Source organism: Neophocaena asiaeorientalis, unplaced genomic scaffold, assembly GCF_003031525.2.
Source record: "Neophocaena asiaeorientalis asiaeorientalis breed wild unplaced genomic scaffold, Neophocaena_asiaeorientalis_V1.1 scaffold391, whole genome shotgun sequence".
Lineage (NCBI taxonomy): Eukaryota > Metazoa > Chordata > Mammalia > Artiodactyla > Phocoenidae > Neophocaena > Neophocaena asiaeorientalis.
The window spans coordinates 2,363,930-2,391,113 of NW_020174056.1; the positions used below are offsets into that span (position 1 = coordinate 2,363,930).

At 46.1% G+C, this 27,184-nt stretch overlaps 2 protein-coding genes across 4 annotated transcripts in view; both read left to right on the forward strand.

The window, feature by feature from the left end:
- GNB5 (G protein subunit beta 5) overlaps positions 1 to 22,126 on the forward strand; it is a 43,529-nt gene extending 21,403 nt beyond the window's left edge. Inside the window, exons 5-11 of one of the 3 annotated variants that reach the window (XM_024754332.1) lie at positions 4,425 to 4,557; positions 10,094 to 10,237; positions 12,032 to 12,123; positions 15,204 to 15,252; positions 16,979 to 17,075; positions 18,413 to 18,579; positions 21,195 to 22,126. In XM_024754332.1, coding sequence (XP_024610100.1) covers positions 4,425 to 4,557; positions 10,094 to 10,237; positions 12,032 to 12,123; positions 15,204 to 15,252; positions 16,979 to 17,075; positions 18,413 to 18,579; positions 21,195 to 21,389 — 877 coding nt within the window. In that variant the 3' untranslated portion in view covers positions 21,390 to 22,126. Of the gene's footprint in view, positions 1 to 4,424; positions 4,558 to 10,093; positions 10,238 to 12,031; positions 12,124 to 15,203; positions 15,253 to 16,978; positions 17,076 to 18,412; positions 18,580 to 19,837; positions 21,034 to 21,194 lie in introns of those variants that run through there. The other 2 variants (XM_024754330.1, XM_024754331.1) reach the window with 2 other exon arrangements.
- Positions 22,127 to 25,727: 3,601 nt separating this feature from the next.
- Positions 25,728 to 27,184, forward strand: part of BCL2L10 (BCL2 like 10) — a 4,319-nt gene continuing 2,862 nt past the window's right edge. Inside the window, 1 exon segment of the mRNA XM_024754315.1 lies at positions 25,728 to 25,771. Coding sequence (XP_024610083.1) covers positions 25,728 to 25,771 — 44 coding nt within the window.

The following is a 27,184-nucleotide window of genomic DNA, read 5'->3' on the forward strand; positions in this document are numbered from 1 at the left end:
TCCCACTCACACCATCTATAAACATGCTGCCAAAGCTAGTTACTGGTAAGAGACTACCCAAGTCTATACCTGCACCTCCAAGCAGTTGGAAAGGCAAAGGGGTCCCCTAGGTTCCCCACGGCCTCAGAAGGGAGTGCCCCTCCTAAATGTCATTCCCCACTAAATGGAAGCAGAGCTCCTTGGAGTAAGACTGATTGTAGGTCTAGGGCAGGAAAAGAGTAAAGTGAGCCTAGGATATTTTCTTGTTCCAGAAAGCAAGGGAACACTCAAGTCATATTAATGGAATCTTATCAAACAGAAACAGGAGCCGCTTGAAGGGCCCCCCGCCAACTTTCCAAATTGGGATAATTTTAGCATCACATGGAATAATGGTAGTAATGGATCATAACCCAGTTGAAGAGAAAAAAGAATCCATGGGTGTGCAGTGATACTGGGAGGAGGAGGGATTGGATTTGTCTTTACAGAAAAATATCAGCTAATAAATGCAGAAGGAATTATCAAATTAGAAGATCACCATTTTGTATCATAAAGTAATATTTTATTCAAGCAAGGTTAATCATGCTAAAGCCATTGTATGATGGTTGTTGGCAACAGGATATTAACATGACCTAAAGGTGTCACACCGCAGATTATTATTACAGGCATACCTTGGAAATATTGCAGGTTTGGTTCCAGACCATTGCAATAGAGCAAATATCACAATGAAGTGCGTCACACAAAATTTTTGGTTTCCTAGTGCATATAAAAGTCATGTTTACACTATACTGTAGTCTAAGTGTGCAGTAGCATTATGTCTAAAAAAAAATGTATATACCTCAATTAAAAAATGCTTTATTGCTGGGCTTCCCTGGTGGCACAGTGGTGGAGAGTCCGCCTGCCGATGCAGGGCACGCGGGTTCGTGCCCCAGTCCGGGAGGATCCCACATGCCGCGGAGCGGCTGGGTCCGTGAGCCATGGCCGCTGAGCCTGCGCGTCCGGAGCCTGTGCTCTGCAACGGGAGAGGCCACGACAGTGAGAGGCCCGCATACGGCAAAGGAAAAAAAAAAAAAAGCTTTATTGCTAAAAAATACTAACCATCAACTGAGCCTTCAATGAGTCTTAATCTTTTTGCTGGTGGAGGGTCTTGCCTCAGTGTTGATGGCTGCTGACTGAGCAGGATGGTGGTTGCTGAAGGCTGGGGTGCCTGTGGATATTTCTTAAAGTAAGACAGCAGTGAAGTTTGTTGTATCGATTGAGTCTTCCTTTCACAAACAATTTCTCTGTCACATGCAGTGCTGTTTGACAGCATTATAGCCACAGTAGAACTTTCAAAATTGGAGTCCATCCTCGCAAAACTTGCCACTGCTTTATCAACTAAGTCTATTAATATTCTAAATCCTTTGTCGTCATTTCAACCACCTTCACGGAGTAGATTCCATCTTAGGAAACCGCTTTCATTGCTCATCCGTAAGAAGCAACTCCTCATTCGTTCAAGTTTTATCATGAGATCGCAGCAATTCAGTCACATCTTCAGGCTCCACTGCTCATTCTAGTTCTCTTGCTGTTTTCACCATATCTGCAGTTACTTCCTCCACGGAAGTCTTGAACCCCTTACTGAAATCTTAAACCCTTCAAAGTCGTCCACGAGGGTTGAAATCAACTCCTTCCAAACTCGTATTAATGTTGATATTTTGACCTCTTCCGATGAATCACAAATGGTCTTAATGGCATCTAGAATGGGGAATCCTTTCCAAAGGTTTTCAACTTACTCTGCCCAGATCCATCAGAGGAATCCTATCTATGGCAGTTATAGCCTTACGAACCGTATTTCTTAAAGAATGACTTGAAAATCAAAATTTCTCCTTGAACCGTGGGCTGCAGAATGGATGTCGTGTTAACAGGCATGAGGACAGCATGAATCTTGTGTACATCTCCATTAGAGCTCTTGGGTGACTGGGTGCATTGTCCAGGAGCAGTAATATTTTGAAAGGAATCTTTTTTTCTGAGCAGTAGTTCTCAACAGTGGGATTAAAATACTCAGTAAACCGTGTTGTAAACAGATGTGTTGTCACCCAGGCTTTATTGTTCCACTTATAAAGCATAGGCAGAGTAGATTTAGCATAATTCTTAAGGGTCCTAAGATTTGGGGAATGGTAAATGAGCATCGGCTTCAACTTAAAGTCACCAGCTGCATTGACCTCTAACAAGAGAGTCAGCCTGCCTTTTGAAGCTTTGAAGCCAGACATTGACTTTTCCTCTCTAGCTGTGAAAGTCCTAGATAGCATTTTCTTCCAATATAAGGCTCATTTGTCTACATTAAAAGTCTGTTGTTTGGTGTAGCCACCTTCATTATTGATCTTAGCTAGATCTTCAGGATAACTTGCTGCAGCTTCTACATCAGCCCTTGCTGCTTCACCTTGCACTCATGTTACGGACAACAGCTTCTTTTCTTAAATGTCATGAACCACCTCTACTAGCTTCAGACTTTTCTTCTGCAGCTTCCTCACCTCTCTCAGCTGTCATAGAATTGAAGAGAGTCAGGGCCTTGCTCTGGATTAGTCTTTGGCTTAAGGGGATGTTGTGGCTGGTTTCATCTATCCAGACCGCTAACACTTTCTTCCTTTCAGCAATGAGGCTGTTCTGCTTTCTTATTCATGTGTTCCCTGGAGCAGCAATTTTAATTTCCTTCAAGAACTTTTCCTTTGCTTTCACAGCCTGGCTGTTTTGCACAAGAGGCCTAGCTTTCAGCCTGTCTTGGCTTTCAGCATGCCTTCCTCACTAAGCTTAATCATTTCTGGCTTTTTATTTAAAGTGAGAGGCATGCAGCTCTTCCTTTCACTTGAATGCTTGGATGCTATTATAGGGTTATTAATTGGCCTAATTTCAGTATTGTTGTGCCTTAGGGAATAGGGAGGCCTGGGGAGAGGGAGAGGGAGAGAAGAACGGCAGTCAGTTGGAGCAGCCAGAACACACACAACATTTATCGGTTAAGTTCACCATCTTATATGGGCATGGTTCATGGTGCCTCAAAACCATTACAATAGTAGCAGCAAAGATTACTGATCACAGATCACCGTAACAAATATAACAATAATGAAAAAGTTTGAAATATTTGTGAGAATTACCAAAATGTGACGCCGAGACACAGAGTGAGCAAGTGCTGTTGGAAAAATGACACCAATAGACTTGCTTGATGCCAGGTTGCCCCAAGCATTCAATTTGTAAAAATGCAATAAAGCAAAGCGCAATAAAACAAAATATGCTTGTAATTACAAACAAATCACCCTTACCATGGAGAGATCTGGCGGTCCCCACTTTGACCAAGTAATCAAAGCTGGCGTCACCAATCTTGACACAAGAGGCATTGCAAGCCTCCTAAAGTGAAGCAGTAAGAAAGAAATAACACAATATCACCTTTATATATCACATTTATATTATTGTTAAAAATGTTATACTTGAGGGACTTCCCTGGTGGCGCAGTGGTTAAGAATCTGCCTGCCAATGCAGGGGACACGGGTTTGAACCCTGGTCCGGGAAGATCCCACATGCCGCGGAGCAGCTAAGCCCGTGTGCCACAACTACTGAGCCTGTGCTCTACAGCCTGCGAGCCACAACTACTGAAACCCATGTGCCACAACTACTGAAGCCCGTACACCTAGAGCCCGTGCTCTGCAACGAAGAGAAGCCACTGCAATGAGAAGCCCATGCACTGCAACTAAGAGTAGCCCCCGCTCGCTGCAACTGGAGAAAGCCCATGCACAGTGATGAAAACCCAACGCAACCAAAAATAAGTAAAATAAAATAAAAAATTTTTTAAATGTTATATTTAAATATAACCATTAAGAAACAACATGACAAATCCAGACTGTGTGACATTCTGTAGGACAACTGACCTAAGTTCTCTCATTATAAACAACCAAAAAAATGTGTCTGTTCTCCATTAAAAGTTCTAAAAAAGATATAAAAACAGAATGTAATGTGTGGATCTAAATGGGCCCTGGATCCTGGAGACAGTTGGCAAAGAGTGAATATGGATGGTTTATTAAACGGTGTTATGGAATTTTTGTTTTCGTAGATGTGATAATGAGTTAGTGATTATAGAATATGTTCTTATTTTTAGGAGATGTAAATTTGCAAATTGAGGTATTTAGATGTAATGTGTCATGTCTGCCACTTGTATTCAGATGGTTCAGAATTTGCTGCCACAAATATGGCAAAATGTTAAGTTAGTGAACGTATGTGAAGAGATCTGGGTGTTCATTGTACTATTTTCTCTTTCAATTTTACTGTACATTTGAAAATCTTCAAAGTAAAAGCTGAGGGAAAGGTTACAGCATAGGATACTGCCAAAGGAAAACAATTTGAAAAGTTTGTGTGAATGAGAAAGCATACGCATATTCTACCGCCCTATATTAACAGTTGACACTTCTGTCTTTCCATGCTAGTGGCTTGGATAATAAGTGTTCTGTGTATCCACTGACGTTTGACAAAAATGAAAACATGGCTGCCAAAAAGAAGTCTGTTGCTATGCACACCAACTACCTGTCGGCCTGCAGCTTTACCAACTCTGACATGCAGGTAAATAAGGGGACGCATGATGACGGGCCAGCCTGCTGGGGAGCAGGGTTGGTCGTGGAGAGCTAAAGCAGAGTTGCAGGCGAGGAAGCTGTTCTGGTGTCCCTCTTCACAGGAGGCTGTGTGCACTCCAGTTGACTCTAAGAGGAAGCTCCTGTTGTTTTTCATATATATGTGTATATGTATATATGTTTATATGTGTGTATATGTGTGTGTATGTGTGTTATATATGTTTATGTGTGTATGTGTGTATACGTGTATATATGTTTATGTGTATATGTGTGTATATGTTTATATGTGTGTGTGTGTATATGTTTATATGTGTTTATGTGTATATATGTGTGTATGTGTATACGTGTGTATGTTTATATATGTATGTGTATGTTTATGTGTGTATATATGTGTGTGTATATATGCGTATATATATATTTTTTTTTTTTTTTTGAGCATGCCACTCAGCTTGTGGGATCTCAATTCCCCTACCAGGGATTGAACCCAGGCCACGGCAGTGAAAGGGCCGAATCCTAACCACTAGACCACCAGGGAATTCCTGGTTATATTATTATTTTTAATAAAATCAGAAATGGGGAAAGTCAAGGCTGTTGACTGTTGGCAGAGATGAGATGAACTCCATGCCATATTGAACCTCCTCCTCTAATTGACTTGGTGGGGGTGGAAGTGGGTCAAGGAACCTTCTGGGGTGGTGGAAATTCCTGTCTGGGTCAGAGAGGTGGTTCCAAGGTGCCTCCGTATATAAAACTTCACAGGTGCTGACTTTCAGAGTTGTGTACGTGACACGCCTCATCGTACCTGTTTTACACTCCCGTTTTAACATATTTGAAAAGAAAAAGCATCAGAGGGTAAATCTGTGCCCTACTTTGAACAAGCCACAAAGTGGAGACAATCCAACTTCAATGCTTTGGCCACGTTTTCTCTCACAAGTCCTAAAGCGTCCTATCGTGTCTCTGTCACATCTCTCCAGAAAACCTGCGCAGATGCCACCACCCGCATTGCCAGATACCAGGGGTGACTGAATAGCAGGGGAGGCTGGGAGCTCAGAGCAGGAGTGGGGGGTCGTAAACGTGCTGCAGGGGCCACCCTGGAGGACGAGTGTGTTGCCAGTGAGGTGGAGGGGAGCATTGTAGGAGGCAGGTGGCCCGAGAGGTGGGCAGGGCCCGACCACAGGGTGCCCTGAGTGTCGGGGGTGACCCTACAAATGGCCGGGAGCCATTGCTGGGGCTGGGGCGGATTGGGTTTGTTTGAAGGAGGAGACTGAGTCAGATTAAAGGCCACTCTGGCTTCAGCTGCCTGACGTCAGCGGCGGGGTTGGGGGGTGGCAAGGATAGCGGCAAGGAGACCCGGGGATGGGTAATTGTCTCACTTCTGACGGGAGGGCTGTTCGGACTTAGAGGGCACCGTTTACACCTGTTATTTGCGACCAGGAGTCTTGCAGGCCTGTGCAGTAGAGAGTGCTGTTGCCCTGGCTGCTGCAGTGGCCACATCGGATGTCTTTGGGCCGGAGGGGCAGCCAAAGCAACAGAGGATGTTTAGTCTCCTGTTCTGGATGGTGAATCCTGAACAAGCTTTTATTATTCTCTGTGTTTTGTTTTTCTCACTTGCAAGTGAGGATCATAGTAAATTCCTCTCTCATGAGGTTTTCTGAGGATTAAATGAGATGATTCATCTCAAATACTTAGTAAATATCAATAAACATTAGCTCTTACTGTTTTGTTATTTATATTAACGCAAAGCTTCATGGGTGATTCAGATGCATAGCCTAGTTTGGGTACCACTGAACTCAGGAACTAAGCTTCCTTCCAGCTCTGGGATCTAAGATGAAAAACAAAAACCTCAAGAAGCTGGTATAAGACCTACAGATTCTCTACATTCCAGAATAAATGAGTGACAATGAGTTAGAGGATCTGTTTAGTGCATTTATCATAATGAATGTTTGGTTTATAAAATTTATTTTTACTTACATTGTAATGAAGAGCACAAATATTTAAAATATTTTTTAAATATTAAGAGGTTACTGTTAGCTTTTAAAAACTATTCATTTCTTTGACTGAAGAGTATGGTATGGAAAATTCCCATTAAAGAGCTAGACCGAGGGAATCATTTCAGGCAGTCATTTGTTTGGACCTGATGTCCCAAAAAAGATTGGCAATTACTGGCCCCTTTGCAAATGTTAGGACAGGACTGGGGTGGAGCATCCACTAGTGGGTGTAGCCAGCAGAGATTGGAGGGAATTGTAGCACATCACAAAATACAAGTTCTCAAATTAAGACATGGTCCAAGTCTTGTGTGTTCCTAAGCTGCTTTGACCAGCCTGAGTCCTCTTGTCAGGTGTACACAGGCCTCTTAAGGGAAGTCGAGGCCAGAGGGAGTCCCATGGGCAGCTGCATGGGCTTTGCAGCCTGGAGAGTCTCCAAATTTGAGAGCTGCCTGCAAGTGGGGGCTTTGAGGAGGGCCTTGGGGCCCACACCCAAGAAGCCTGAGAACTGTGGAACTCAGCCAGCTCTTTCTCCATGGAGGGGCCTCTCCTGGCTGCAAGAAGATCCTAGGCCTCCCGGACTGCTGACAGGAACACACTCCCAAGACGGTGTGGCCAGCAGGTGGAAGGCCAGGGTGGGAATAGATTCTTTCCTTGTGACATGTCCCCTCCCTGCAAGAAAAAGAAGATTCTTTTACAAGTGCTAGGCCTAGCGTGCGAGAGGGAAGGGAAGAGAGGGGGAAGGAGGGAGAGGATGAGAGGAGACCACCAGCACGTGGAAACTAGGGGTGCAGCACAGTCAGTGGGTACACTGAATGCTGGCAGTCTTTAAGGCCTAATTCCTGTTTTCTTTCCTCAGCCATCAGTAATCTCCACCCACAGAGGGCTCTGTTGTGGGCACTTACACTGCAAGAGCCCCTTCCCACACTGTCTTATCACCTCGTCCAGCCCCTGTGAGCAGCAGGAAGGTGGGGCATAGGGAGGCTCTGCTTGCCAGGGCTTAACCCTTGTGGGTCCCCTGAGCATGGCTGCTCAGAACCATGCTGGCTCCAGGGCTCTGCGATACCATCAGCTGGGTCTTTGAGGCCTTGAGCCCTGGATCCCCACTGCCTTTCTCCCAATTGCACCAGAGCCCAAGCCTCACACACACGGGCAGCAACAAAATTTAAAACCCTAGTTCTGGCCACCATGCCTTTCCCCAGGCACCCCAGTGTTCTTCTTCGTGCATGGGCCAGCCTTTGGACTTGAAACTATCCAGAGTCTGCTTGAGGGACAGCTGCACTGACCTCAGACAGATTTTCCTAAAATATACCCTTGATTTGGTCATTCTGCTCAGAAGCTTTCCACAGGTCCCTCTTGCCTACAGGCTAAAGTCCTGACTCCGTACCCAGGCACACCTTTCATTCACTGCACAGGTGCGCCTTCCCCTCAGCTCGCTCTGCTCTCCTCCCCTTCCTTAGTGAGTGGCCAGCTCTCAGTCCTCCTCTGAGATCAGCTCACATGTTGCCAAAGCGGGTTTGGTGTCCCTCTCACAGACCTACCTGTATCTCAGCGCTTCTCACTCTATCATAAGTGATCATTGTCTCGTCTGCCAAGTCCATCAGAAACACCTGCCACCCAGCAATGCTAAGTTTATTAAACCTACTGCAGCAAGGGAGAACCCCAACTTGACAGAATCGCTATACCGTCTCAAAATGAAGAAACTGGGGAAGGGTCCTTAGAGGGTTTCAGGGTCCAGAGTGAGTGGTCCAACCTCACCATGGTTGCAGACCCTGAAATGCAGTTCTCTGCGGGTCCTGAATAAACCCATCTTTGCTGGAGAAATACCTGGCAGTCTATTTGTTTCAGGTCAACAGCTTGCTCACCAGGACTTGCTTTAAGACCCTTACCTCGCTGGGCTTACCAACCCTAAGCTATCATGTCTTAACTAATTTTCCACCTTAAAAGACCCACCTTAAAGTGGGAGGGCACACACCTTGGCAGCGGTCGTGGAGGAAACTGGCGAGGCTTCCGGAAAGAGCTGGTGGGCAAGCTGCTGCCCCTGCACTTTTTTTGCCTGCAACCATAGCGTGTGGACCATGGCGAGGCACGTGCAAGTCCCCACACAGCAAGGCAAGGAGAACCGTTTTACAGAGTGGAAAAGGAAGTTGGGAGGATTAAAGAGTTCATGGCTTTTCTTTTTTTAAAAGAATTTATTTATTTAATTTATTTATTTTTGGCTGCGTTGGGTCTTCGTTGCTGCACGTGGGCTTTCTCTAGTTGTGGCGAGCGGGGGCTACTCTTCATTGTGGTGCGTGGGCTTCTCACTGTGGTGGCTTCTCGTGTTGCAGAGCGCGGGCTCTAGGCTCGCGGGCTCAGTAGTTGTGGCGCGTGGGCTTAGCTGCTCCGTGCATGTGGGATCTTCCCGGACCAGGGATCGAACCTGTGTTCCCTGCATTGGGAGGTGGATTCTTAACCACTGCTCCACCAGGGAAGCCCGAGTCCATGGCTTTTCATTGGGTGAATTGTTCCCAGGAAAGAAAAGTCTGTCTTCTTCCTGTTGGTCTCTATCATCACAGGACATGAAAGCTCCCCCTTCCGGTCTCCCACTGTATTTAATTGAGGCTTCTGTTTCATTAATTTTTTACAAAGCTGTTAGTCTTGATAAGTAAGCTTAGTTGGTTCACAGTTTTATCTTGCAGAAGCAGCTATTTCCTGGAGCAGGCAGCTAGGTTATTTTTACTTGGTTTCTCAGTATTGTCTAACGCAGCACCGGGAAGTGTGCCTGGCCCTGGAATTGATTAACATAGGGACAGGGAGTTTGGTGGGTTTCAGGCCTTCCTGACAATCCTGTTAACCAAGCTCCAGGAGAGCAGAGACCAAGACACAGTCTTTCTGCAAACCCTGACGCCTAGCGGAGGGCCTGGACGTGGTCAGCACACGGCAGATGCTGGTTGACACTGTGTGTCTGTCAGCACCACTCAGTGGCCCAGGGAGCCTCTGGGGGATCCAGCTACAGGAGACTGTGTTTAGCAAAATCCTGCTCCAGGTGGGTCCCAGCAAGCAACGTCAGCATCACCTGGGAGTTTGTGGGAAATACAGAATCTCAGGCCCCACCCCAGGCTCTCTATTAGCAGCTGCGTGCGGGGTTGCCCATTAATGTCTGGGAAGCGCAATGCTGGGCGTGGCTGCTTGTGGCAGCCGCTTGAGGTTCTGTTAAGCAGACGTTCACAGAGCACTTCCTACGTGGCAGGCAGGTATAGAGCCCCGCAGGTACCGCAGGGAGACCTCTGGATTTCACAGGAGGACAGGCACATAAACAGCTCCAGGACAGGCACATAAACAGCTCCAGGACAGCGAGGGTGTCAAAAATGAACTGTTTCTTTCTCAGTACCAGAGAAAGAGTTCTGTGCTTGAGTCCAGATTTAGCAGGCGTGTGTGCGTGTGTGTGTGTGTGTGTGTGTGTAAGGAGCCTCATCTTCCCTGTGGAACTGTAAGCATCTGCTTGGCTTCCCCTGACAGGGACATTAATGACAGCCACACCCTTCCTGTCCTTTCCTGCGGCAGATCCTGACAGCGAGTGGTGACGGCACTTGTGCCCTGTGGGACGTGGAGAGCGGGCAGCTGCTGCAGAGCTTCCACGGGCATGGGGCCGACGTGCTCTGCTTGGACCTGGCTCCCTCAGAAACCGGGAACACCTTCGTGTCTGGGGTAAAGACCCAAGGAGGAAGATGTCTGGGAGGTCCTTTGTCCACGAGGGAGGCTCATGGTGGCGCTTCCTGTTAATTCGTGGGACTAGACTGGACACTTGCCTGGATGGGGCTGAGATTCCTTAAATAAGTAGCAGAGAGTTAGCATCTGAGAGCTTCAGAGACAGTCGCTAGGCACCAGGAGGCTCAGGTGGCAGTGGTGGTGAAGCATCGCTGTGGCGTGATCAGAGCTTTGACACTGGTGGGACACTCTCGCGCCCCACCCCTACCAGTCGCCAGCCCCTCCCACTCTCGGGCACAGGGAACAGCGTATCTGAAGGCTACGAGTCAGACAGGCAGGCCACCATGGCAGAGGAGCACCAGATGAGCCAGGATACCTGGGACCCACGTTTGCTACCTGACTCTACGTTTCATCCTCTGTAAATTGGGCATAAGGCACGCTAGCGTTTGCCCCCCACCTTCCCCAGGATGTTGTGAGCAGTAGAGGGAAGAGTTTACAGTGTGTTATGCAGAGAGGCAAGTATGTCTATGGACACCTGGGAATAAGAATGGAGAACTGAGGTGGCTGACCTGACCCCTGGGTCCTGTCTCATCTCGCTCAGGAGACAAGTGATGAGAGAGGACAGAGATGCAAACGCTGTCTAATGATGTTTGCTCCGAGCTGCCCACATCTTAGTCCCGGGCCTCAGGTGAGGGCTGTGAGGCCTCGAGTTGGCAGGGACCCTGATTTTCTTCTTGGGTATTTGGCCCTACCTGTGTACATTTCATTCTTGTGTCTTTGTATAACTGTATTTATCCCTACTCAACTACACTCTTTTTTCAAATGGTTGATATCATTGTGGATTGTATTGTCTCTTCCAGAGTATTAAACTCCATCTGATGTAGGGTCCTGTAACGATTTGAAGAGACTCGCTGATTCCTTTGTCCACATTCTCAGTAAAGATGCTTGGAGTGCGGAAGTCCCACAGCAGGTCTTTCTGAGACATCAGTCGTGGCACCTCATCCACCCTTTCCTCTGAGTTGAAACCAACACCTTGGACACTAATTTTAACCCATGACTCCTCCTGTTTGACCTTTGAGAGTCTAATTATATGGCTCATGCTTGATCACAGAAAGCTCTGCAGGAATTGATCACAATGCTCCCGGAAGCAAGAGAGTATGGCAAAGCCTAGTGTTCATGATTCTCTGGGCCATGGTAGCGGCCCGGAGAAGGTTCACTTTACAGGTGTTGAGGCAGGAGTCCCGGGAGGTGACTTGTCTGAGCCACACAGCTGACTGCGGGCAACACCCTGACTAGGCTGCTGGGGTGCAGCTGGCCCAGGGGCACGTGGCTCTCCACCTGTGCTCAGGCTGCCCCCCACACACCTGAGACAAAGCTGGGAGGTCCCACCACACCCACTGTCCGCCTGCCCTCCTCTCCTCTGGGCTTATAGAGGCAGAGATAAAGAGAAGGGGGAAAGAGAGGGAAAAGTGAAGAGAGATGCCCAGGAGGAAGGGGAGAAGGAGGCTCTGGAGAGTTTGCAGCCCCTCAGAAAGCTGGGAGAGAAGAAAACATGCTTAAAAGGGGGCTGGGTGCCTTCCCTGGCTCGTCACCCTGACCCCAAGACCTCTCTCTGGCCGCGTGAGGGCTTATCAGTTGAGGAAAGTGGCCTTAGGTAAAGCTAGTGCCAGAAAAGCATATTGTCAGCCATTTACTAATGGGAACTAAAAGGTCTCTGTGACATAACCAGAACTCATGCCTGTCTGTAGACATTCCTTGCATTGCACATAACTCTGGGCAACTTTCTGTTTGTAGGGATGTGACAAGAAAGCCATGGTGTGGGACATGCGCTCCGGACAGTGCGTGCAGGCCTTTGAAACACACGAATCTGACATCAACAGCGTCCGGTCAGTGAGTAGAATGTTCACGTTGCTCCTCTGTCCTCCAGTGTTCCCCAGCCTGGGCTAGTACTTAGCCTCTAGGCTCAATTTATTTGGCTGAGAGAGGCTTTTCCAGCAATAATGGCTGATTTGTGGTGGGACTGAACAGCACTCCCGATTTCTTGGAGAATTTTAATATAATTGCACTAGGGGCAATGGATATTATCCTGTCTAGGTCAAGTCAGTGTTTCTCATTCATTCATTCAAAAAAATGTTTATGAAGTCCTTATCTGCTAGACATTATTCCAGAAACTGGAAGTACTGTTTTGAACAAGACAACATCTCTACTGTCCTACAGAAGACAAAGCACAGATAAATGTGCTATTTAAGTACTGCTAAGTGCTAAGAAAAAGTAAAACAGGGAACTGTGATAAGATGGGTTATTTCTTTGAATGGTCAGGCCTCTCTGATAAATTGATGTTTAAATTGAGACCAGGATAATGAAGGAGGCAGGCTTGCAAAGAGCTGGGGGGAAGATCAGGGAGGTGAGATGTTCAGGGACCTAACAAAAAGCCAGGTCACCACTAGCGAGTCCTGAGTTGGGGAGGTGGCTAGCGTGATCCATGTTTTGCCTTTAAAAGGTCACTCTGGATGCTGTATGGAGAATGGATTGTAGGGGAGCAAGAATGGAAGTATGACGGCCAGTTAGAAGGTTGTTGTGTGAATTTTAGAATGAAATGATGGTGGCTGAAACTAAAGAAGACACACAGGGAGGATAGAAATGTCCAGAATTGGGAAGGAGTTCAGATTTTACCCTAGCTGCCACAGATTCATGGATGCTGCTAGAAGGCATGAGACTCCTGGGTTAGAGATGAAGGATAGTTGGTTACTCATAGTGATGGCAGTAGCTGGGGTATCAGCATTTTTGTGCTGGTTACCTAAGCCCCAATTCTACAGGGTCACATGAAAAGGGCCAAATGACACCTGCCCATGCAAAGGGCTGCATTATAGGAGAAGAACCCTCAGCTCAGGGAACCTGTATCTTTTAGAAGGGGCAGTAAGGCATTGATCCATTTGCTAAGACAGGGAGGGTTGGAGGCAGTGCAGGGAGAAGGCAGTGGTTGCATATGGATTCTGGAGCTCTGTCTTGGGCCAGCTAAGTCTGAGATGCTATTATACGACCAAGTGGGAATGTCAAGTAGGTAGCAGGAGCTGTGAACCGGATTCCAAGAGAGAGGTCAGGACTTGACATATATATTTAGAAGCTGGCACTGTCAGGACAGCATTTCAAGTTTAATCACTCAAGAATATTTATACTTAGAGGAAAGTACTAGACTTATTCCCCTTAAAAGCCAGAACACAGGGCTTCCCTGGTGGTGCAGTGGCTAAGAATCCACCTGCCAATTCAGGGGACATGGGTTTGAGCCCTGGTCCGGGAAGATCCCATAGGCCGCGGAGCAACTAATCCCGTGCACCACAACTACTGAGCCTGCGCTCTAGAGCCCGTGAGCCACAACTACTGAGCCCGTGTGCCACAACTACTGAAGCCTGCACGCATAGAACCCGTGCTCTGCAACAAGAAAAGCCACAGCAATGAGAAGCCCGCACACTGCAACCAGAGAAAAGTCCACATGCAGCAGTGAAGACCCAACACAGCCAAAAGTAAATAGATAAAATAATAGTAATAATAATTTTTAAAAAGCCAGAACACAATAAGAATACTTAATTACCTTAGTGGTAGAAATATTAATGAGAATTTTCTAGCTCTTTGACCTCAAATGTAGGAAAGGAAAACAGGGGGAAAAAAACTATCACTTTTTGCACATGTGCAGTAATTACCCAGAAAATCCAAGGAAATCAATTGAGAAATTACTACAGATAGTAAATGAGGTTTGTTTTTTTTGTGTGTGTGGTACGCGGGCCCCCCCACTGTTGTGGCCTCTCCCGTTGTGGAGCACAGGCTCCGGACGCACAGGCTCAGTGGCCATGGCTCACGGGCCCAGCTGCTCTGCAGCATGTGGGATCTTCCCGGACCGGGGCACGAACCCGTGTCCTTTCCATCGGCAGGCAGACTCTCAACCACTGTGCCACCAGGGAAGCCCAGTAAATGAGGTTTTTAAGATACAGGATAGAATGTAAAGCCACAAAACTAAATTAAATCCCTATATATTCATGAAATAACAGCTTAAACATGCACGTTCTCTCACCCATGCTGTTCCCTCTACCCAGAACCCTCTTCTTCTAATATCCACCAGGTCTCTACTTAGGCTGCCCTCTCTCCAGAAGGCGTGGTTATTTTTCTTTTTAGATATTTATTTATTTTGGCTGTGCCAGGTCTTAGTTGCAGCACGCGGGATCTCCGTTGCGGCGTGCGGCATGCACGCGGGATCTAGTTCCCCGACCAGGGATCGAACCCGGGGCCCCCTGCACTGGGAGCGCGGAGTCTTACCCACTGGACCACCAGGGAAGTCCCTGAAGGCCTGATTAGAGGAGAGGATGACTGTAACAGTAATAATCATTAGTTATTGCATGCTTTTTATTTGGCACCATGCCACGTTCTTTGTATAATATGTATACTGTCTTATTCAGTCTTTATAGCAGGAAATGTACATTATCATCCTCACTTTTCAGATGAAGAAACTGAGGCTGGGCCAGGTGAAGGCACTTGCCAGAAGTATCCCGTGTAGTGAGTGGTCAGTGCAGACAGCTTCCCGTGGCTCTGTATATCTGATTGCAGTGTCTGTGTTTATAACCACTGTCTTATCCCTTAGCTCTGGCCAAGTCTTGGGAATGGGGTATATGATCAAGGGGAAGCAAGGATACAGGGGACCTGCCTGTGTTCAGTGTCTGGTACAGATATACATATTATCTCATTTACTCCTCGCCAATACTCTGCAAGGCCAGTGTCACTGTCCCCTGTTTACAGAGAAGAAAATTAGGTCAATGGGACCTTCCAGATGAGCCTCCCTTTCTTGCCTCTGTAATGAGTGGTCTGTGTATCCCTAGAAGTCTGGGGGACCAGCATGGGACAGCCTTCCCAGATGGTTCTGATGGGCACCCAGGACTGGGAATCACCACTCTTAAGTGCCCACACTTTCTCTCTGCAGATACTACCCGAGCGGAGATGCCTTTGCTTCGGGATCAGATGATGCTACGGTATGTTTCTAAGTTATTGAGAGCTTTTCCTATCCAAAGGAGAGATATGCTGACCTAATTTTAGTTTTCAAAAATAACTTTTTTCCTGATTACAGAACTGATGTGACTTCAATAAAGAAAACTTGGGGGAAAACACTAAATTATGTTAATCATTATACCCAAGAGAAATCACAGTTCGATGAATTCCTTTCTGTCTTTTTAGTTTTTAAACAAAATGCTTTATAATTTGCTTTTTTCACTGAGCAATAGATTGTGAACATTTTCCCATGCCAATACATATTTTTCTCCCACGTTATATTTTCTTAATGATTGAATAGTTTTCCATGTTATGGATATGCCATCATTTACTTAACCAATCTTCAGGTTTGGGGTCATTAGGTTTTTTCCAAGGTTTTCTTTCCTGTTAAAAACACTGCTATAAGCAAATATTTTTGGTACCTCTCTTATCATTTCCTTAGAATTAATTCTCTGACATGAACTTGTTGAGTTAAAGATCAGCCTAGTTTTTTGTTGTTGTTTTTGTTTTTTGCGGTACGCGGGCCTCTCACTGCTGTGGCCTCTCCCGTTGCGGAGCACAGGCTCCGGACGCACAGGCTCAGCGGCCGTGGCTCACGGGCCCAGCCGCCCCGCGGCATGTGGGATCTTCCCGGACTGGGCCACGAACCTGCGTCCTCTGCATCGCAGGCGGACTCCCAACCACTGCGCCACCAGGGAAGCCCAAAATCGGCCTAGTGTTAAGGCTTTTGATACTAATTGTCAAATTATGTTGACCTGTATTTCAGGAGAAAAAAAATATCCTCCTGTTCCCTCAAAATAGCAAATATCTTATTAAATAATGAACTGCACTCTAATTTGCTATCCTGGAAGAAATTACAGGGGAATAGATTGAGGGTTTGATAATCATGAAAATTTTAAACTTCTGTATTTCAAAAGATATTTAACAAAATTTAAGGGCATACCTTTGGGAGAATTCAAGAGCTTTCAAAACTTCCCTACCCTTTGATCCAGCCATGCTATTTCTTGGGAACAATTCTATTCTAAGGATTCTATTTTTTAGCTGTTCTAAGGAAAATATCAGAGATGCATATAAAGATTTTTATAGAAGAAGGATCATGGCTTCCCCATAATTTTATTTGTAAAAGAGAAAAATCAGACGTAATCAAACATTTAGCAGGGTATAGCTAAGTAGATTCTGATATATCCACATGAGGAATATAAAAACCATATTACTCCTGTTTTTTTTTAAGATTATTTAATGATAGGAGAAAATGCTCATAACATAATGCTAATAGAAGCAATAATGAAACATCCTCCCCATTTAAATCCACACATAAAATAGATTAAGACTGAAGGGAATCGTCCAGATGTTAGTAAATACCTCTAGGATTGGGGGTGACGTTTATTTCCTTCTTTATGCATTTCTGAGTTTTCATGAATTTTCTGCAGTGAACACATATTCTTTGTCAGAAAAAAAAAAGAGGGCTTTCATTTTTGTTTTTGTGCCTAAAGAAATCTGTATTTGCTGTTTCTTTGAATCTCTAGTAATCCCTGGAGATTGATAGGAATCGGGATTGAGGGAGAAAATACTAGGAGAGAAAACGAAAGAGGTTTTTCCCTTATCCCTCAAACCACACAAGCCACTGGCACCAGCCTGTAGCTCTGTAGCCATCAATGCACCAAACAGGATCCAGAAACAAGTGCCTCTTTGTCTTCTTTGTCACCCCAGTGTCGCCTCTACGACCTCCGGGCAGACAGGGAGGTTGCCATCTATTCCAAAGAGAGTATCATCTTTGGAGCTTCCAGCGTGGACTTCTCCCTCAGTGGTAAGATTTTATTTCAGAAACTTTCCCAGGACCATAAAACAGGACTTCAATGAAACCCAGCTGTGCCAAGCTTCCCCTCCTAGCTAAACTTCCTATGGGTCCATGTGCTAAAGAGTCTACTTTTGCACCAGTTTTCCTCCACTGCATTTTTGACAGCCCGCTTTGCCCTGCCTGAAGCAGCTTCCCCGGCCCAGTTCACTCCACGGGAAATGGCTGGGCCCACCTAATGCTCTTCTTCAAAACAATGATGTATCAAAACTGCATCTGCGCCTTTAGGCATTTCCTCTCCAGCCTTCCATTTTCCTTTCACACCTGAAAAGGGACCTTTTTTTCCAGAGGTGGGGCGGTGGGGGGGGCGGGGAGTGAGCAAGAGTCCCTTTCTTAATTCCCTGAAGCTCATGGCACCTCTGCCCTCACAGCTGGGGGGGGCTGCCTGTGAAAGTTAAGGCAGCACTCGTATGCTGGGTCACTGGACCATTCAGTTTTCCCAGACACTCTCCGGTTGTGTAGCTGTGCTTTTGTGCATACATGCTGCTACTGGAACGTCTTTTCCCGTCCTTCTCTGCATTGCAAACTCCTATTCAGTCCTCAAAAGCCAGCTCAAATGTTGCTTTCCCTGTAGTGCTCTTTTTTAAAAACATTTTAATTTAATTTAATTTTAATTTATTTATTTATTTTTGGTTGCGTTGGGTCTTTGTTGCTGTGCGTGGGCTTTCTCTAGTTGTATCGAGCAGGGGCTACTCTTCATTGCAGTGCGCGGGCTTCTCATTGCGGTGGCTTCTCTTGTTGTGGAGCACGGGCTCTAGGTGCGCGGGCTTCAGTAGTTGTGGCACGCAGGCTCAGTAGTCATGGCTTGCAGGCTCTAGAGCGCAGGCTCAGTAGTTGTGGCGCATGGGCTTAGTTGCTCCACGGCATGTGGGATCTTCCCGGACCAGGGCTCGAGCCCGTGTCCCCTGCATTGGCAGGCGGATTCTTAACCACTGCGCCACCAGGGAAGTCCCCTGTAGTGCCCTTCTTGATCCCCCTTCCTCTATGATCACATAACACTTCACACATAGCTGAGCACTTCCATGACAGCCCTTACCACAGGGTGCTGCAATGATTTATGAGTCAGCCTGCCCACCACCACCCTCCACAGGGGCCAGCAACTGTGCTTTCTCCTCTTTGAATCCCCAGGGCAAAGCACAGTGCCTGGCACATATGGACACTAAATCACTGTTTATTAAATGAGTGAATGAATGAATGAATGAATGAGCGAGTGCATGAGTGAGAGTCATGAAAAGAAAAACAAGAAGGAAGGAACTGGTTTCATAACCATCATATCCTCCTGCTTTAAGGTCGCCTGCTGTTTGCTGGATACAACGATTATACCATCAACGTCTGGGATGTCCTCAAGGGATCCCGAGTCTCCATCTTGTTTGGACATGAAAACCGTGTTAGTACTCTACGAGTTTCCCCTGATGGGACTGCCTTTTGCTCAGGATCATGGGATCATACCCTCAGAGTAAGAGAGAAGTTTTTCTACTTTCCTCTGTGTGTGAGAGCAGGAGTGATTGGCCTTCCTGAAAGCAGAGAGGTCAGAGTAAGCTAGGATGGGCCTGGGCAGCCAAAATAGAGCTCTACTTTCAATTCTATAGCCACAGAGAAATGATTTGCCTGGGGAGGTAGTGAGTTCCCCATCAATGCTGCTATTCAAGCATAGATACCCTGAAAGTCTGATTCCAGCCTTTGACAAGTCAGATTGCCAGTCTCACCTCCCAGTAGTGCTGGGTTCTTACTCTTTGGTCACAGACCCCTGTGAAGCCCACACAGGGGCTTCAGGAGACCTATGAAGCCCCTGCAATTATATGCTAAATTGTGTGTGTGTGTGTGTGTGTGTGTGTGTGTGTGTGTGTGTGTGTGTGTGTGTGCGTGTGCGTGTGTGTGTGCGCGCATGCGCATTTTTCCAGGAAAAGTGTCCTCATGGCTTTTAGTAGATTCTCAAAGAGCTCCATGACTTTGTCAGATGTTGGCTCCCTAGAAATGCCACCAAAATAACCTGTTCATCAAGCAAAGCTTACCTCACTGTGGAAGATCACAAACTTGACAGTCTTATTAGCATTTCAGAAGGGGAGAGCAAAGGCAGGTATTTATGAGGTTTGGGGAGTCTGGTTGAAGGCAAGTCTTTTGATGGAGGGACTTAATTAGGATTGGACAAATTTGTGGCATAGTTTAAGATTGTTGGACACAGGGTTGGGGGAGGGAGAGAATTTCGAAGACCATCTTGAAAAGTAGGCGGTCATTTGATGCTGTGTACTGTCGTGAGAAGTGTGTGTCTTTTCTAAAGAGGGTAATTGAGTAGTCTAGTCTTAGGGTAAATAGATAAAAGGATTTTTGCAAAGTTCCTGAAACAAACAGTAAAGTTATCTGTGACTTCATCATCCTGGGCAAAAGTTTGCTAAATTAATAAACATGTCAGTGTACCCAGTGAGCTGAATGGGTACAGAGGGTTCTGGTTTTCAACCTAAGAGTTACCTTCCCTAGCAAGAAGGCCACAGATGCCCTTCAGATGATTAACTAAGGGAGAGGGGGAGCCAGGGCCAAAGAAGCACCTTTGAGTTGCTAGGAGTAAAGTGTTATCTTTCTAAGACATGTGAATGCTCTATTTTGGACGTCGTGTGTATGTTTGTGTATAGTAGACTTTGATTTTATCTCTTTAAACTCAGGTTTTACAAGTCATTAACTGAAAACAGACTAAAAATTATCTATTTGTGTCTTTGCAGGTCTGGGCTTAATCATAATTCACATATAGGTACCTGAGAATAGAATTTGAAATCGTCACATGTAAATAGATCTTGCTTCTAGAGGATCTCAGAGTTTATTGCAACTTAGCTTAAGGGAGCAGCTCCATGACTGAAAGTTCAGCAAGCGTCTCCAATATTGCTGTTAAAACCACCACCCTGGAAAGATCCCAGTGTGAGCCTCTAGCGCTATGAGAACACCTTCAAGTACAGTGTTTTTCACTTCAAACACTTTTTAAAATGTATCTGTTTTTAAGGTTATTCTAAACTATCGTCTCAACTCATTCTATCCCCAGTACAGTTCAGCATATAATATATTCCATATTGTTTCCTTGAATCAAATTTATTTTTCGGAGCACTTTAAAAGCTGATTTTTCTCAGTGTACACTGTGACTTTTGGAACGTTCCCCTGCAAGTGCTGACTTTAATGGACTGTGTGAGAAGGACAGTGTTGATTGGTCTTTGATAGAAGAAAATGCCGATTCCAAATGTAATTAGACAGAATCAATTTTTTTAAAGTGTGTTTTAATGGTGAAAGTATCCTTCTCAGCCTCGCGTCCTATTGTATTTTTTCGGATAAAACATTTTCATATGTGTGAACAGTTATAAATGAAGCAGAGATATCATAAAATAGAGGGTTTGATGTGTGAATCTTGTGATGGTGGGATATATCTCTGCATCATGGGGACAGGACGTCTTCTTAGAGGGAAAAGCTGAATGTTGTTTGTGACACAAATGCTTCTCAGAGCAACCAAAACCTTTCTGTGTGGGAACACAAGACAGTAAACTCATTTAAAAACCTGTTTGTAGCGTTAGAGGTTTTAGGATTAGTAGCATCTATCTACTCAGGCTAAAATGAATCTTGTTCATATCAGTTATACTCATCTTTATTGCATCGCAAGTGCAATTACATATACAAATCAATTGATAGGTCTCGAACGATAATGTCTTTGCTTCACTTATATTGAGGAAAAATAACATACAATATATCTTGTCTTTATGTGAAATTCAGCAGTTCCTTCTGGAAGGTACCGAGTGCTTTAGTTACAGGATCCCTTATTTTCTGTTCTGTTTTGTTTTAAGGTGTAGAGGCTGATTCTTTGTTTTAGAAAACTCCTCATTCATAAAGATGGCATGCATCACTTAGGGAAATAAAAGGTCATCTCAGACCAAAAATAGTTCCTGGGTGAGGCTTGCCCTGTGGGTGGTCTGGGGTCTGGCAGGCCAGGTTCTCGTGGTGCCCGAGGGCTGTGTGTGCTGAGTCCCCTGGATCCTCGGTCCCCTCTCCTGGCCCTGCTCCAGCCTGGCCCTTTTCCTAATGGTAGTTCTGGCTTTGCAGGCCCAGCCGCAGGCTCTGCTGCTTGAAGTTGCCCTTCCAGGGCTGGAGCCATCCGACAGGCCTGGACCCAGTGCCCCTGTAAACCTCAGGGGGTGTGCCAGGCCCACCTGCAAAACAACTTGTTCAGGTATCAAGATGGGCCCAGTCAGTCAAAAATTACCCAAGCCAGCTTTTCAATCAACTCTTTTTAAATAAACATAATGCTTATATGCAATCATTTGCCAAGAAGACATTTACCAAGGGTTTTACTACACAACAGGCCCTGGAGTAGAGAGAGAAAATATGAAAGGCTCCTGCTCACCCCCATACCCCCTCACCGCCCCCTCCTCCTGCATCCCCCAGACCTCCACCCCGCCCTACCCACCTTGAGAGCCCAGAGGGAAGGGGGGGAGGGAGCATGGTCCAGAAGGACAACTTTTCAGCCACCTTGTCCCTCTAGTAGATTCCAGTCTGAACAGGGGCTCAGAGAAATGGGCACATGGTCTACCCAGCTCCTGCCAACTGCTGAAGGGCTGGCCCCACAATGTGTCCTGTGAAATTCCCAAGCTCTGCTCCCAGAATGTTCCTGAGCTTGTTCCTGGGCTCCTAGTTATGGCATCCCCTTCCCTCTCTCCCACAGACCTTTTTGTGTCTCTGCACTCTGACCTGGGCCTCCCAGAAGTGAAGGAAGGCAAGGCAAAGGGAAAGTCACCCAGACTCTGGGGAAGCAAATTCAAGGTTATATGTTTGGAGAGATGGGGGAGCATCTTCAGTATATGTGCAAAATAGCCCCTAACTTTCCAATCAAAAAAGTGACCACAATGTGACCACATTTCAGCCATAAAAAGAAATGAAATTGAGTTATTTGTAGTGAGGTGGATGGAACTAGAGACTGTCATACAGGGTGAAGTAAGTCAGAAAGAGAAAAACAAATACCGTATGCTAACACATACATATGGCATCTTAAAAAAAAAATGGTTCTGAAGAACCTAGGGGCAGGACAGGAATAAAGATGCAGATGTAGAGAATGGACTTGAGGACATGGGGATGGGGAGGGGTAAGCTGGGACGAAGTGAGAGAGTGGCATGGACTTATATACGCTACCAAATGTAAAACAGATAGCTAGTGGGAAGCAGCCACATAGCACAGGGAGATCAGCTCTCGGTACTTTGTGACCACCTAGAGTGGTGGGAGAGAGATGCAAGAGGGAGGGGATATGGGGATATATGTATACGTAAAGCTGATTCACTTTGTTATACAGCAGAAACTAACACACCATTGTAAAGCAATTATACTCCCATAAGGATGTTTAAAAAATAATAAATAATAATTTTTTTTAAAGTGACCTTCAAGGCCCTAAGACAGTATTCCCTGAAACACTCACCCCCATGGGCAGTTAGCCACCTCCCCTATAAGTATTTAATCTCAGAGTGCCTGTTGTTTAGTATTTATTGATGAAATACTTGGTTGGAAATATACTACACCACATGGAAACTGAAGGATAAACCCCAGGTAATAAATTATATTTTGCATATTCAAAATAATGCTGAGTGGAGTGTTTTAATCTGGTTTTCTTTTTTTAGAGGACTTGGAGGCAAAGCTACCAAACATTGTGGTGAAGGGGCCAAATAGATGTGCCCTGAGGTGTGCATAGCCTTGGACACCCCCTTTCCAGCCAGAGAAGAGAAAGGTTAGGCAGACAGGGGGGTCAAACAAGGAGGTATGTGATGACAGGTGTTTGTGGGAAATACCTGTGAACTGAAACCAAGGCAGCTGCTTTGGAGGGAATGGGCGGCTGGCCTCCCAGAAGTAGGGCCCTGCTGCTGGTCCTGTTCTGCAATGAGCCCAAGGCCAGAGCAGGCACCCCATATCCACTTCCCTCTTCCCACCCGGGACCTCCTCTATACCCTTCCCGGGATTATAAGTGGCTTAAAAGCAGTACAGGTTGTAAGGGCCTTAGCATCCTTGCCTCTTATAGTTGCTTGGCCATCTGGCTAGAAGGTGGTCCTGCTGACACTAGGACTCATCTCTAAGAGGGGGACGGCGTGGGGACGAAGGATGTGCACCTAGTTTCAGACCCAGCTCTACCACTTTTACAGGATATACAGTGTCTAAATTTGTCTCAGCCTTAGTTCCCTCATCTAGGAAATGGGACAGTTCCAAGGTATGTAAAGTACCTTCCCCTCCTCCCTTTCCTGTTCCCTTCCTCTCCTTTCCAATTCCTTTCCCTTCTCCCTCCTTCTCCCTACTCCCTTGCAACATCTCCTCCCTCTTCTTTTTTTTTTTTTTTTTTTTTTGCGGTACGCGGACCTCTCACTGCTGTGGCCTCTCCCGTTGCGGAGCACAGGCTCCGGACACGCAGCCTCAGCGGCCATGGCTCACGGGCCCAGCCGCTCCGCGGCATGTGGGATCCTCCCGGACCGGGGCACGAACCCGTGTCCCCTGCATCAGCAGGCGGGCTCTCAACCACTAGGCCACCAGGGAAGCCCATCTTCTTGTCTCACCTCTTTCCTTATCCCCTTCCTCCTCCCCCCTTTCCCCCTCTTCTTCTCCCCCTCCTCTCTATATTCCTCTTCCTCTTGTTCATTCTTTTCTCTCCTCTCCCCCCACCCCACATAAGCGATCCCTACTCATGTATCAAATTGGTAATTATCATCAGTTAGAGATTCATCTGGGCCAGTGGTTCTCAAAGTTTTCCATCTTAGGATCCCTCTACACTCTTAAAAATTATTGAGGACCCCAGAGAGCTTTTTGTTTATATGGATTATACCTATCAGTATTTATCATATTAGAAATTCAAACTGAGAAAAATCATAAAACAAGAATACAGAAGCTCATATTCCGGTGATGATGCCTTTACCACACATCAGTAGCCTCTGGAAAACTCCTGAGAAAGTGAGTGTTTTAAAAGCCACACATATTATTATGTAATATGTATTATTATGAAAATAGTTTTGATCTTGGAGGATCCCCTGGAAGGACTCCCAGGGTCAGATCAACTTTGAAAGCAGCTTATCTGGGCTAATGAGCCCTTTTCCAGCCCCTCCCTGTGAGACCTCCCTGGGGCCATTCAGGCCCTTGTAGGGGTTTGGAAGTGGAGGAAGAAGGTAATTGAGAGAGGGGGGCTCAAACGGAGGCTCTGGGGCAACCATATGCGGCACAGGAGGGGCCCTGCAGGCACAGAGAGGCAGTGGGAAAGGCAAGAGACCAATGGGGGCTGTGAATCACTGAAAAGCTCTAGATATTTTCAGTATTTTAAAAACAAAAACAAAACCAGAAACCATATAAGTAAGGCTCACCCAAAATGTCACATCTTGATTTTTTGGTTAAAAATGGGACAAGCGAGCCTGGTAACCCTGGTCAACTCATACTAATAATACAAGCTCCTCTGTAAAGAGCTTTTACGATGTGCCAGGTACTATGCTAAGGCCTTTGCACATACCAACTCATGTAATCCTTGTAACAGCCTATAATGCAGTTTATTGCCTCCATTTCATCGGTGGGGAAATTGAAGTTGGGAGGGCTGAATAACTTGCTCATGGTCGCCCAGCTTCTGAGTGGCAGAGGGGGGGTAGTAACCAAATCTGACTGCACACTGCATAGGAAATTCTGTGTGGAGGTTAATTTATTCATTCGTTGTTTGATTGCACTGATAACTATTAGAGTTAACTGATGGCAGGGCCAGAGGATCTACCACTAACCCCCAAGCTACTCCAAATCTAAGAAAAAACTGTGTGCTTGCTGCTAAAATATAATGTCCAAAAAGAAAATCATGACTCCCTTGAAAATAAACCATGAAGATATATCAAAATGTTTATTTAACTTAATAAAACTTAATAAGGGAATTCATAAGATGTCACAACCAGCTCAGCTTGACGTACAGAGATGTATATTCCCTTCGGGCAAAATTCCTATGGCTCACCACAGAGGAATCACTGGCACTGGCAGATCAGGCACTCAGCAGTAGCATTAGCCAGCTCAGCCTTTGTAAGGGGAGTTCTGTTGTTGCTACATCCTCGCTCCCTGCTGCATGGCCTCTTCATTCACGGTCCCATGGAGCAAGCACTGTGGCAGCTGTGTAAAGAAGCTCTCCGACCTCCACAGAGCACAGGAATTTGTCTACCTGATCATTAAGAGTCTTCTCTGCAGTGACTGCCCTTTGGAGGCATTGACATGGGAGACGGGTATCTTCATTCTGCCTCTTCAGAGGGGTCCAGCCACGTATCTCTGTCCAAGATTTCCTTGTCACTAATCTTCAAGGCCCTGACCATCCAGCCAAACCATCAGCAACTGCCCATGAATCAATGTAGATCTGTACTCTGGCCATCTCTCCCCCCAGACATAGTGTACAGTCATATATCCTGTTTGAATTTCTGCCCACTGGGAGGATTTTCCTTCACCATTGTCTTCACAGTCCCCCATGAGTGGGGCTATAATGCTCCAGCTGTCCACCTTCATGTAGTACCAGCATATCATACAGACCCATCTATAATCCAGGCTTGAGTTTTCTCCCTCAGTCAGCTGGTCATAAGCAGTCCCTTGAAGGTCATAGGCATGGAACAAGAGAAGCGGCAAACAACAGGAGCTGTGTTGCAGAGGTCTGAGCCGCCTACTCACAATTTACTTGTACCTCGTGGACCCGCCTGAGTTCACTCTTTCATATACCATTTGCACTCGATCAGAGATTGCTGCTGTGCACACCCAACCTTAAAACAAGGCACGTCAGACAACGTCCATATTATGAGGAGAACTCAAGCTGCATGGTCACCTCATTCAGCCTCTACGAAGACCTAGTAGCAAGCCAGAACCTGCTTCTCAAAAGGATCGTCATCTGCAGAAGAGGACGTAGATTTGCTTCACAGTCCTAGAGGTCTGCACCATAACTGTATCGGTGCTTGCCAGAGACTCCATACAGCTTCTCTATTTGACACTTCAAGTATCATTGGACCCGCTGGATCATAAAACCCAAGTGATAGAGTAGCTTGTACTATAGCCTAGACAGCTGCAGAGCCTCCTCTTGTTCTGCTTCCCAATCCATCCGCCTATAGATGGGTTGAGGTTGCATACTCAAATGTGTATGTTGCCTCCAAAGTGACCTACCAAGGGTTGTGCCTCTTTCTTTTTGTCGGTGATACAAGCTGCAGCAATTCATCTTCCACCCTGACGGGGATATTTCAAAATGCTCCAGACCAATGAACCCTCACAAATTTCACTGCTGGTACAATTCTATGTCAGTCTGTGTCCAATCAGGAGAAATCATGTTACCATAGAGTAACATGAACAGAGAAAGATTAGTATAAGAAGTATTAACTATAATAGGGAATTGGAGTAACGGACTGGCCAGTAAAAAGTGGAGAATTCTAAGCAATATAGGGATGGTAGCTTTAAGAAGCAGCCAAAAGCTGGGTACTCCCTCAACCTCTCTTGTGGTGATAATTTAACTGTACTGTGATTGCCTGTTTCTTTGTCCCATCGCTAGACTCTAGGGTCCTTGAGAACAGGAACCACATGCCTTGTTCTCCATTATATCTCCAGTGCTAAGGGGGAGACCTACCACCCCAAAGACTAGGAGTAAATGAGTGAATGAATGAGTGAATGCAGCCAATATTGGCACTCTAGCAACCTGCAGGAGAATCATCCTGTTTCCTGCTACGTATCCCAGACCCAAAGAAAGGTACCTCCCACACACACCTGGATGCTTCAGTCCAATCTGAGAAGATGCTGATAATCCTTTCAAGGGAGCCGCCAGTGGAGGGCTGTGTGTAGCCTCTGTCAACCTCTCCTAAAAAGGAGGCAAAAGTCTAGCGCAACTTCCCAGACTGTCCCCACTGGGTTCTTAGTCCCCAAGCCGAGAGCTAAACAATAACCCCAGAAGAGTCTCACTATGCCCCTGATTGCTATGTGAACACATGCACACAGCTGGGCCTCGCCAATTGGGGCCGGAACAGGTGTAGATGGGATTCCCATCAAAGGCTCCTCTCGGGACCTGCGAAAGCAACTCCCCGGGGCGG